General features: G+C 47.6%; 1 protein-coding gene across 4 annotated transcripts in view; it reads left to right on the top strand.

Annotated features, from left to right (window-relative positions):
• Positions 1–3,428: 3,428 nt before the first annotated feature.
• Positions 3,429–12,233, top strand: part of BRPF3 (bromodomain and PHD finger containing 3) — a 39,067-nt gene continuing 30,262 nt past the window's right edge. For 2 of the 4 annotated variants that reach the window (XM_037015476.2, XM_037015474.2), the window contains exons 1-2: positions 3,431–3,715; positions 9,714–11,190. In XM_037015476.2, the coding sequence (XP_036871371.2) occupies positions 9,740–11,190 (1,451 nt within the window). In that variant the 5' untranslated portion in view covers positions 3,431–3,715; positions 9,714–9,739. Of the gene's footprint in view, positions 3,716–9,713; positions 11,191–12,233 lie in introns of all 4 variants that reach the window. The other 2 variants (XR_005060593.2, XM_037015475.2) reach the window with 2 other exon arrangements.

Genomic DNA, 12,233 nt, shown 5'->3' with positions numbered 1-12,233 from the left:
TGTCCTGTCTTTCTTTCCACAGCTATCAGTTCAGCTGGCTGAGAGATTGCAAGACAAGAGCTCCAGTGACAATTTCAATCTCTTGACTTGACCTTGCCTAAAGCCAGATGCACCCCCTGAACTTTCTGGTTATGAGAATCAATAGATTTCCTTTATTAAACTAGATTTTAAAAATAAATACAGTAGGTAAAACACTAAGCACACTCACTATACATGTAAAAGATCCTGCATGCGAGGTATTCTTTTTATTTTCCTTATAATCTTACCATACCTCATATTCAATTCAACCTTTTCTTTCTTGACATCTGCTCATACAGACCAGCTAGGATAATTTCCTTATTATTCCCTTTATGTTGATCCTTTCCCTGGGCTACCTTGTCACCAATCTAATAATGTTATTCCACTCTTCACCAATTTATATCCATCACTATTTAAAACCTGGCTAAAAAAAGCTTCTTATCTTTATTTGAATAATGGTGGCTCCACACAGTTCACTGCCTTATCTAATTTCTCCTGTGTGTGTTTTCTAGTTATTTCTCGCTTCTTCTTGATTGTACACAACTCAAGGCAAGGAAAAATATATTCTGTTTACATATGGTCACTTTCAAGGTTGAGATATTATTTTTCAAAGCAACTTGTACAGTGGTGGACACACAGTAGGTAGGTGTTCAGTAAGTGTCTATTATAGGAATAAATGAATGAATTAAATTTAGAGGGTATGGTATTCAATTTAGAGACTATTGTTAGCCTAAATTTTTTCCTTTTTCTAAGCAACTTTACATTCTTAAACCATTTTCATTAGAGCATAAAAATATCATGATTCCAACTTCCAACATTCTTCCCAGTTATTGTTTCAGAATTCTTTTACCCAAGGTTTAAGGAAGGAATGTTCTATTTAAAATAATTTAAGAATCAATCAAAGCCTTTCTTATCATATGTATTTTATTAATCCAGGGGGGATTGCATCAACCCTTCAGAGGTTTCTCACCTTGGTAAGTAAGGTAATAGCAAAGCATTGACAAACATACCAAGATATTGAAAAAGAAAAATTGGGGAAGGGGATTTTTTGTATTCATGTTTCCTCTTTTAGTTCTACATGGCAAAACATTATTCTATTCCAAATAACTTCTTTCCTACTTAGAAATGCAGGATTTTGAAAAAACTACTATTTGTTATCAAAGGTCTGTGGCTTCTGTTTATTGAACTTAATTGCTGTATGACTTAATGAAAAGGCCAAGGGCTGATGAATTTAAACTCTTTAAAATAACTAAAGATTAAAGTGAATTAACTTTAGTGCCTCTGGGATTTTTGATACATGTTCCAAATTTGTTTTTAATGACATAATTGTCCCATGTTACATTGAAGATTATATCATAGGGAACTGGTTATGTGTGCAGTTATGCTAACAAAAAAACAATTCCAAATGTCAAAAATAAAAATGAGGACCACTGTAATGTTACCATTAAGAAAGTGGAAGTTGAAAATGGAGAGAAACTTAGGCTGAATAAGATCTTTCTATAAAAGTTTTGAATAGAAAAACCTGGAAATCATGTGTTAGGTTAACTTAATGCATTTTCACCAGCATTTAAATCATTATTTTACTTACTGTTACAAATGTAAACCAACATATTTTCTCTAGGAATTTACTTTTAGTGGAAAAAGATAGCTCCCAAACACACAAATGGGAATTGTGTTAAATAAATTTTGAGAACCTCCATCAAGAAATAAAACTAGTCATATGTATAGTTGTATTTCACATTTTATAAGAACAAGAAGTGAAATTCAGTATTCTTGTTCTATTAGCCTTTAGAGTTCTTTTGGGGGGGTTGTTTTAAATTAAAAGTAATTGTAATCTTCTCTTTTCTCTGGGGCTTTCTCTTCCACCATTAATCATCTTTTCTTCTACACCTTCCCTCAAATGATTATTCCTCCTAGCCTTAGAACACATTAAATTATACTATTTCATCTTCACTTGCTTAGCTCCACCAGCCACTCCCCTTTCTTTTAAAAAAATTGGTTAACTTAAGTATTTTTGCTATCAGTTTGCCAAAAGGTGCTACCATCTTAATCAGGAAAACATCTTTGTAATACAAATAACTTCCTTACTTTTATCAAGCTTTCAAATTCAAAACAAAATACTGAAATTTCTTAGGATAATGAACCTCTATACTTCAAAAACAACAGTACGTTCAGTTTACATATTCAGAAGACTTGGATGCTAAGACTTTATTCTTCATCCTCTGACTCTAAAATCCGTGTCTATCTTCATTAAAAACCAAGCAAGAAATTGTGAAAGTCTCACCAAGCTACACCAACCAGCGTGGGCAGTGTAAATGCTTTCAAAATGTCATTCATCTTCACATTTAAAGACAGTCTGTCCATACATCCTTTGTAAACATCATTAAATACTGGTGCTTAAGACTTCAGTTATATGAGATAAGCTTTCCAATTTACAGGCAAAAGAGGTATGCCAAAGGAGCTCTCTTCTCAAATTTATTTGTTAAAAGCCAGTCTGATTACATCTGAAAATCTGAAGTTGTCATTTGTCAAGCATCTTTTAGAAAGCCGCTATTGCATTAAATTAACCGACTCCTAGTCAAATCAGGTTTAAGGAGTGTTTCCCACGTCTACAGTGACAAATGAGTTACCTCAAGTAGACTGTCAAACTTTTATGTTTACTCTTTTTAAACATGCAAGGGAGAGGATGCTACGTAACGAAAAGTCAGGTCTGTTTCTTAAGAAAGATGTCCTGTGGGGAACAAGACGCTCACCTGTACATAACAGAGGCAAATTTTTCCCGGCTGTCCTCACTGGGGGAGGGGATGGGCATCGCTAGACCTTTGTCCTCCGGACCTGAGCTTGGTTGGGGGTACTGGTAGGAGGGGGATTTTCTAGTAGTGCAGACATCGAACCCCAAGAAACTACAGCCTCTTTTGGCTTCAATGACTGCCCTGGCTTAATCTTTGCGGGGGTGGGGTCATCTCCCTCGGGGATAGGGGTTGTTGCCACAAACCTTAGCCACCTCCCCCGCAGGGATAGGGGGAGGGGACCACTGACCACTCAAGAGTTAGAGACCTCCGTCTTTCCCAACTAGAGCCGAACCTCCCCCGCTCTGTTGTCTGGCTCGCCCCGCGGCGGGCTGGGCCGGGGTGAGCCGGGGCCGCAGCGGGATCAGACCGGGTCTCTGCGTAGCGACCCTGCCGCGTACGCACCGCCACCGTGAGGCCGAGCCGGGGACGGTGCCCCGTGGCGGCGACGGCTCCGCGCTCCTTTCCGCGCCGCTCCGACTGCTGCCGTGCCGGGCACGGGCGGGGGGATTTTTTTTGCAGCCCCCCCCCCCCACCTCTTTCGCGCGCTCTCTCGCATTCGGCGGGAGAGCCCGCGGAGCCAGGGAGGGAGAGAGGGAAGGGGTGGAGGTGGCGGGGGGGGGGTAGGCCGGAGGGGCGGATCCTGCCTGGGGGCTGATCCCTCCCTCCCCTCGGCCGGGTTCCGTGGCGGCAGCGGCGGCGGCGGCTTCATTCCCCCTCCTCCCCCGGGAGCGGCGGCGGCACCCGGGCCGGGGCCCCAGCGTGGGCCGGTAGGGGGCACGCCAGTGGCCGTGGAAGCCAGCGCGGGAGGAGGCCGCGCTGCACTCGCCGGTCCGCGCCGACCTGTTCGACGGCCGGCCAGTCCGCGCCCAGGGGCCCCGAACGGTTGGGCCGGGCCGGCGGCTGAGGTAATGGGGGCGGCAGCGGGGCCGGACAGAGCGGGGTCGGGGGCAGCGGGGCCTACGGGGACCAGGGACTGTGCGGGCGGGTGAGGGGTGAGGAGCAGCGGGCTTCTCGAGCAGGGCGGGGGCGGTGCGAAAGCCCTCTATTGGGGGGAGGGCGGCGGGGAAGGAGAAGGCGGGTGAGGGGGGGAGCTGAAAAGCGAGGACCCCCTTGCGTAGCCGCCATTTTGTTTCCCCCCTCCGGCCCTGGAAGCCGAGCCACCGAGCTCCGCCCCCGCCACGTTCTCCAATTGGTAAGGCCGGAGGAGAGTTCCACCCCCCTCAGCGTCCCTTGGACCCCAGGTTCCTCCTGACGGGCAGATAAGGCGGCCTATGGGCGCTCGACTCTTCCCCGTTCGTTCGCTGGCGCCTAGCTTTTTCTGAGGGTCGGTCGAGCTCCGCGTTAGTCCGTCTCTGGCGCGCTCGCCCCCTCCCCTCCGGGTAGGAGATGTAATTCCCCTCTTTTCTCCTTCTCGGAAGGATCAAGATTCTTCTGGAATAGGTTCCTCTTTAAAGGGGCAGGAGCCTTTGCTGGGGTTTTCCCTGGTCTCATTGAGTATCGCGGGTGGGGTGAAGGAGGTACAATCTAATTGTAGAAAGCCCTCATTCTGGGAACTGGGTGGGGTGGGTAAGTGGGGGCTCAGGGGTGGAAAGAAGAACTTGGGGGGGGGTTGGAGATATTTGGGGGCATCTATGTGGGAAGGGCTGTGTGGGATGATAAACTCCCGCCGAAAAGCTGGACTGTAAGTTCCTTGTGGGCGAAACTCATTTCATTTTCCTTAGCAGCAGCCCTTCCCCCACTAGAGTTTCTACCCCCTCCCCTCCACCAGCGTCTAGAGGCTTGGGTAGGATAGAAGAGGTCTCCGTAGATACTTGCTGCTTGGTTGAGAGATAACGGAGGAGTAGCAGCAGGTAGGGAAGAAGAATTTTCGGTGGCTTTAACAAAGGAAGGCCCCGCACTCTGTATTTCAAGTTGGGATTGAGGTAGATCGTCACACCTCTGCAAGGGTCTCCACACCCTTGGGGTGGAGCAGTAAATTAGGTCTTTTGGCCTCCTTGCTGCTCCCACGGATTTGGCATTTGTAAGGCATGTAGTGGCCAAGGGCCTCTGGAACATAGAATTTCTGTGATGGTGATCCTGTTTTCTTTGGTTCCAAGTGGAGTGTGTGCCGGCCTGGCACTTTACTCAGCCAAGTTTTTTGTTTGTTTCAGTCACACTTTGGGATTGGAAGGCCTTTTAAATAATGAAGTTAATAATACCTTATTAGCAAATAACAACCCTTAAGAGATTTTATTAATTTTATTTTACTGATTGAGTATGGAGACACAGATAGACTAAGTGACTTCCTCCAGGTCACACAGGGTCAATATTAGACACAAGATTGCTCCAGAGCCTCTTTTGTACCAGACCTTGGCATCTCTGTGGTATTTTTACCTCTTAGTGAGATGAGTTGAGCAGATCAGAAGATACGGGTTTGAATTGTAGCTTTATCATTTACTAGCTTTGGGTTGAATAAAACCTTTCTGAGCTGCTTCTTCATCTGTAAAATAGAGATGATAATATCTATTCTACCTCCCAAGCTAGTTGTGAGAAATGTTAGAAGTAAAAGGGTTTTGTAGTTTATAAATGTGTACTGATATATCATCACCATCTACACTCTATAGATGAAAGATCTTGCAACCAAGTTGACCAGGTGTTTTTCTCCTTGAAATCTTTTCCCTGTTCACACCCTTGCAAGTCTCTGCCCACACCTCAGGGCACCATATCCCCAAAGGTCTTTACTGGTAGTGATGGCCTCAGTAGACTGCTTATTACAGGTTCTTACGAGCTTATCATAGTTCCCTCCAACCAGAGAATGATATGGGAAATGTTAGAGCCTTTTCTTTGTTGCACAAGGGTAGACCAGATGTAAGTATTTGGGGAGCGAGGGACTTTTGAGATAACAAAATGCACTGACAATTTATATCAGATATTTTCCCAATCATCTTGGTCTTAGGTCCAATGAGTATCTCAAGAGAGAACATTTACAGCTTTATTGCCACTTAGGGCCACTCCCAAAGCTTCCAGGGTTTCTGCTTAGTGATGTCTAGCCAGTGAATCCTCAAAGCTGCCTTTTGTAGAGAAAATCCTGCATCTTACAGTTTGAAAGCCCTAGACTGCAAGTGATAGACATTTCGAGTGCCTGAACCTCTTCACCCCAGGCCATTGTCAGGGGATAGGATTTCTGATCATGGTAAGATGGCTTGGGAAAAGGCTCCAGACCCGTGAATTTTTCTTCCTCTGATGGGACCACTGTTCATGTACAGAGCTTCAAAGTGATGCTGTTCTTGTTTTTATTTTTCTGAAGCTTTAACTACCCCCTCCTTTTCCACTGTTAGCTGTGCCACGCCTTATGTACATCATTAGAACATTGTCGCGCGCCCCGTCCTCGCCGGCAAGAACAGCACGCAACAACAGCAGGATTCTTCTGCAGAAAGCTTTATTCTTCAGCTCTTTGTGAAACAAATGTGTTGGGCAGGACCCAGAGGGGAAGGAGAGGCTTGCTTATATAGTTCTCATGCTCTGACCTGGTTGGTGCGGCTCCATATGCCTTATTAGCATAACCATTTGGTGGGTCTCATTGGTCCTTATGCCAAGGCGCAATTAGCATGTAGTTTAGTGGTGTGGGATGATTTGTCATTAGGAAGTTCGGGGCCTTCCGGCTGCCCTGCATGGGGCGCTATTTTCTGAGCGCGGCTGCCAACATCTCCCCCTTTTTTGTCTAACAGAAGCTCAAGGCGGAACTTGCCAGCAGAGGCGGAGACAGAGGCCTGACCTCCATCATACTTCCTGATGCCCCCTTTTTGGAGAGGGGTTCTGGGCATCTACCCCTATGCAGTCAGGCATGCCTCTCAGAGGGGTCCAAGACCTCTTGCAGTGCTTTGCCTCGCATCCTCTGGCTGGCGTTGGGACCGCTTGGTACAAAGGGTTTGGACCCTTTTTCTCAACCCTCTTGCACCATGAGCTTCTTAAAGAAAGCTGTGATTAAGCATTGAGGTACTCGGGCCTGGTGCAGTGCCACATGGGCTCAGGGTGCAAGAGCTACCTCAAGCTAAAGCTGAGCTTCCTTCTTAAGCATATTGAGCCACACTTGGGGAGAGGCGCCAACGTCTATCGCCATTAGGGCTTGAGCAAGGATCACCTTGTCCTGCTTATGTTGGTTGCGCAGTCTGCATAACAACCAGAGTAAGAGCATGAGACCTCCAAGCATGAACACGCCCATCCCAGCCATGCCCGCCCACTCCTTGACGTGGGAGAGAGCTCTGAGGAACCAGGAAGAGAGTCCTTCCGCTACGGAGATATCTAGACGGGTGGAGTTGATGTGGATAATTTCTCGCCGCAGCTCTTCTAGTGTCCCATCGAAGTCTTGGGACCAGTTTCCTGAAAGATACTGGGACAGGCCTCGTGACAGATTAGTGAAAGCATTTAATACTTCTGTTAGTGATCCTGGCTTGTTTGTGGCTCTGTAATATGGCTGCAGCTAGGCCCGCGTTGGTGAGTGGCCCTCCTATTTCTCTACAGGCTTTCAACCAAGCGTGTATCCCTTTCTGTTTCCAGGGTGTTATCGCCTGTCTGCATTCCTTGGTACATTGTTCAAATACTAATTGCTCTACCAGGGGCATCGCTTGTTCCTGATCTCCAAATATTCTGCCTGCGGCCTCCATCATACGAGCGACAAAGTCAGAAAATGGCTCGCTCAGCCCCTGAATAATTTTTGTCAAATTGCCTGATACTTCTCCTTTGTTGGTGAGGGCTTTCCATGCCTTGGCAGCGCACATGTTTATTTGTGCGTATACCTGTAAGGGGAAGGCGGTCTGGTTGGCTACCCACTGTCCTTGGCCCGTCAGCATATCATATGACCGTGCAGGCTGTCCTTCGGCCGCGTTTGCGCGTGCCTGGGTCATGCTGATATCATGCCACAATGCCTTCCATTCTATGTATTGCCCCATACTAGAAAGGCATGCCTTAGTTACATATTGCCAGTCTGCGGGTGTCATGGCTGTCTCTGTTAATCTCTCAACTTGTGCTATGGTATAGTTAGCACTGACTCCATAAGCCCGAACGGATTCTGCTAACTCCTTAACTTGTTTATGGCTTAGGGGCTGGTGAGAGCGTACACCGTTATCCTCAAATACAGGAAACATTTGTCTAATTGCCTGAAGAGTATCTGGGTGGCAAAAGGAGAGTGCGCCACTCACGTAAGGTGGCGGGGCAAAGGGCGTCGGGGGACACCCTGCTTTCATTTTTTCCTTGGTCCGCTTTTCAACTTTGCTGGTTCCCTTACTTCTACACTCTGCGGTTTTATTTTCTTCCCCTTCCTCTGCGGACGTTAATTCCTCCTCAGATTCCCTATTGGAGAGTTGGAGGTCCCTCAACTCTTTCCAGGGGTATTTACTATTTTCTCCGAGGCGATCGTCACTCGCTTCTCGGGGCTCTTTCGCTTTTGCCCTAGGCGGGCTTTCTCCCTCACTCTGAGGTTTCTTTACCTTCGTTTTTGTGGCCTTTTTTCGGCCGCGCGCGCTCTCTGTTTCCCGTTCCGTTTCTGACATGCTCTCTTGGATATCTGTCAATGCTCTCTGACCTTCTTTTATTACCTTTTCACATCTCTCATCTTGCAGACAAGCTCTAATCAGTTTCCAGAGGGGCCTGGTGCCTCCCCTCAGGCTACCCTCCTCCTCCTCTCTATCAAGATCTTTCCCCAGTTTGTCCCAGCTCGGGATTGAGAGGGACCCTGAACAAATGAACCAGGGGGCCACACGGTCTATCTCCTTCACAAAAGATCCTAAGACTTTGCTGGAGACCTTCAAGTTTCGCTCTTTGAGAGCTGTCTGCAGCGCCGTGACTAATGACGGTGCATTCCCCATGGTGCCTCCTTATTTACAGAGAACCATCAACCATCATCCTAAAAAGCAGGGGCCTCTCGGAACTTACCCCTCCGGGCTTTCTTCTGACCTGCAGTTCTGAATCCTCTCCAGATGTCTGAAGGGTCCTCCCTATGCCGGTGATGTTCTGGTTCCCGGGATTCGGCACCACTTGTCGCGCGCCCCGTCCTCGCCGGCAAGAACAGCACGCAACAACAGCAGGATTCTTCTGCAGAAAGCTTTATTCTTCAGCTCTTTGTGAAACAAATGTGTTGGGCAGGACCCAGAGGGGAAGGAGAGGCTTGCTTATATAGTTCTCATGCTCTGACCTGGTTGGTGCGGCTCCATATGCCTTATTAGCATAACCATTTGGTGGGTCTCATTGGTCCTTATGCCAAGGCGCAATTAGCATGTAGTTTAGTGGTGTGGGATGATTTGTCATTAGGAAGTTCGGGGCCTTCCGGCTGCCCTGCATGGGGCGCTATTTTCTGAGCGCGGCTGCCAACAGAACATTAGATGTCTTCATCTATTACTGTTATGATCTGTTTATTTTTCTGTCCCTTCAGTTGAACAGAGCTCCTTGAGAGCAGGGAATCATGCGTGTTTGATTTCTCCTTTCATTCAGCTAATACTTATTGAGTGCTTATTTAGGAGCCAGGCCCCATTCCAGGTGCTTGTTCCAGCAGTGAACAAGACAGCAAAAGTCCCTCCCCTCATGGAACTTATATTCTAGTAGTAGGATGCAAACCTTTATAATAAGTGGGTAAAGTACATTGTACAGTAAAAAATTGTAGGTTTTATAGTGAAAAATATAGCAGGATGAAAGATTGCTCTTGGAAAGGGATTTGTAATTTTAGAGACAATGGTCAGAGAATGTCTCATTGAGAAGTAATGCTTCTAAAAAGACTTGAAGGAGGTAAAGGAACAAGCTATGGGGATGTCTGAGGGACAAGATGTCCAGACAGTATGTTCCTTTCAGTGGCCACTTGATCAGATATAAGGGTGAATGGGTGCAAGCATGTCTGAATATCCAGCTCACAGTCTCCTGGCCTTCTCTTCTTAGGTCTGTCCCCTTGGTTCCTAGGTGCCATGAGGAAGCCGCGCCGCAAGTCGCGGATGAATTCTGAGGGCCGGCGCTCCCCATCCCCCTACAGTCTGAAGTGCTCACCTACCCGGGAGACTCTGACATATGCCCAGGCCCAACGCATTGTCGAGGTGGACATTGATGGACGCCTGCATCGTATCAGCATTTATGACCCACTCAAGATCATAACAGAGGATGAGCTGACTGCCCAGGATATCACCGAATGCAATAGTAACAAGGAAAACAGTGAGCAGCCTCAGTTTCCTGGCAAGTCCAAAAAACCCTCATCCAAAGGCAAGAAGAAGGAATCCTGCTCCAAGCATGCATCCAGTACTTCCTTCCACCTCCCTCAGCCTAGCTTCCGGATGGTGGACTCAGGCAGCCAGCCAGAGGCACCTCCTCTGCCTGCTGCCTACTATCGCTACATTGAGAAGCCGCCTGAAGACCTGGATGCAGAGGTAGAGTATGACATGGATGAGGAGGACCTTGCCTGGCTGGACATGGTAAATGAGAAGCGGCGAGTAGACGGGCACAGTTTGGTGTCAGCAGACACCTTTGAGCTGCTGGTGGACCGGCTTGAGAAGGAGTCATACTTGGAGAGTCGCAGTAGTGGGGCCCAACAGTCACTTGTTGATGAAGATGCTTTCTGCTGTGTGTGTCTAGATGATGAATGCCACAACAGCAATGTCATTCTTTTCTGTGACATCTGCAACCTGGCTGTACACCAGGAGTGCTATGGCGTCCCCTACATCCCTGAGGGCCAGTGGCTATGCCGCTGTTGCCTGCAGTCTCCTTCCCGGCCTGTGGATTGTGTCCTCTGCCCCAATAAGGGTGGTGCCTTCAAACAAACCAGTGATGGGCACTGGGCCCATGTGGTGTGTGCCATCTGGATCCCTGAAGTCTGCTTTGCTAATACCGTGTTCCTGGAACCCATTGAGGGCATCGACAACATCCCACCTGCCCGCTGGAAATTAACCTGCTATATCTGCAAGCAGAAGGGGCTGGGTGCAGCCATCCAGTGCCATAAGGTGAACTGCTACACTGCCTTCCATGTGACATGTGCACAGCGGGCTGGACTCTTCATGAAGATTGAGCCCATGCGCGAGACTAGCCTCAATGGCACCATCTTCACAGTGCGTAAAACTGCGTACTGTGAGGCCCACTCACCGCCAGGTGCTGCCACTACTAGGAGGAAGGGTGACTCCCCTGGAAGCCTCAGTGAGGCTGGGGATGAGGATGGGCTGAAGGAGGGCTGTGGAGAAGAGGAAGAGAAGGAAAAAGTGGAAGAGGAGGAGGAAGATGAAGGCCAAGGTGGGGTAGGTGGCTCCCTCAAGGGAGTGCCCAAGAAGAACAAGATGACTTTGAAGCAAAAAATTAAGAAGGAGTCAGAGGAAATGGGCCGAGACACGCCCTCTACTGTCCCTATGGTTGCTGTCCCACAGATACCTTCTTACAGGTAAGCCTGCCCAGGAGGGTTCCCCAGGGGACTCATTGTTGACCCTGAGCCAGGCTTTCTTTTCTTTCCCGAGCACAGTTGGTGAATGTCTATTCTCTTCTGTGCCCTTAAATTTAGACTTCTCCATTGGGCCCTTAGTCCTGCTTGGCCTGGTTTGTGGTTTTGATTGTGCCCTCGGAACAATGTATTTGCTTTGCTACAAGGGGAGACAAAACATCTAAGTTGTTTAGAAACCTAGGTAACAGGATTTGATGATAGTATTTTCAACAGGTGCACAAGTAAGTGGCATTTTGGACAGGTTAATTCCTCATTATTAGGACTGCCCCATACATTTCCCAATGTTTAACATTCCTGTTCTTTGCAAGTGCCATATGCATCCTTTCCCTCATTGCCTGGCCTTTGTGACAACCTCAAACACTTGCCACATGTGTTTCCAAAACCCTTACGGGGATAGAACTACTTCCAGTTGAGAACCAGTGTTTCAAGGCTCAGTATGGGTATCTGCTGTCCAGACAGCACTGTCCCAGGAAAGATGGGGACTTTGTGGGAAGGGGTGGTGGTGTGGGGAGTATATGCTATTCCTCCACTAGAGAAGCTTTTAGATTTAGGAGAAAAAGGATCACCCAGTTCAGCTGTCTAACTAAGCCACCTTGGCTCCCATTGAGTCTGTAGAGAGACCTTTGTACCTGTATTAAACCATGAGAGGTAGCTGGAGCTGTTAGAGGGATGAGAGCTTGGCAGAGAATATTTTCCAGTGGAGGTTCATCTCAAGGGCAATAATTAAAAAGTATGCAGTGTTAGAGCAGGAAACACTCCTGGAGATTATTCATCTAATATAGTCCTTGAACCTTCTCCCACACCCCTAGATGAAGAAACTGCGGCCACAGGAGGTAAAGTTATTCACTCCTTTATTTATTCAACACGATGTTTATTGAGCACTTACTATATGCCAAGTCCTGGTCTAGGGGCTGGAACCAAGTGGAAAGGACAGACCCTGGTTCAAAAACTGGGGCTCGTGACACCTCTAGGTTGTGTTCCAGCTG

This window comes from Manis javanica, chromosome 16 (assembly GCF_040802235.1).
Source record: "Manis javanica isolate MJ-LG chromosome 16, MJ_LKY, whole genome shotgun sequence".
Lineage (NCBI taxonomy): Eukaryota > Metazoa > Chordata > Mammalia > Pholidota > Manidae > Manis > Manis javanica.
This window is presented reverse-complemented; position numbering and strand designations above follow the sequence as displayed.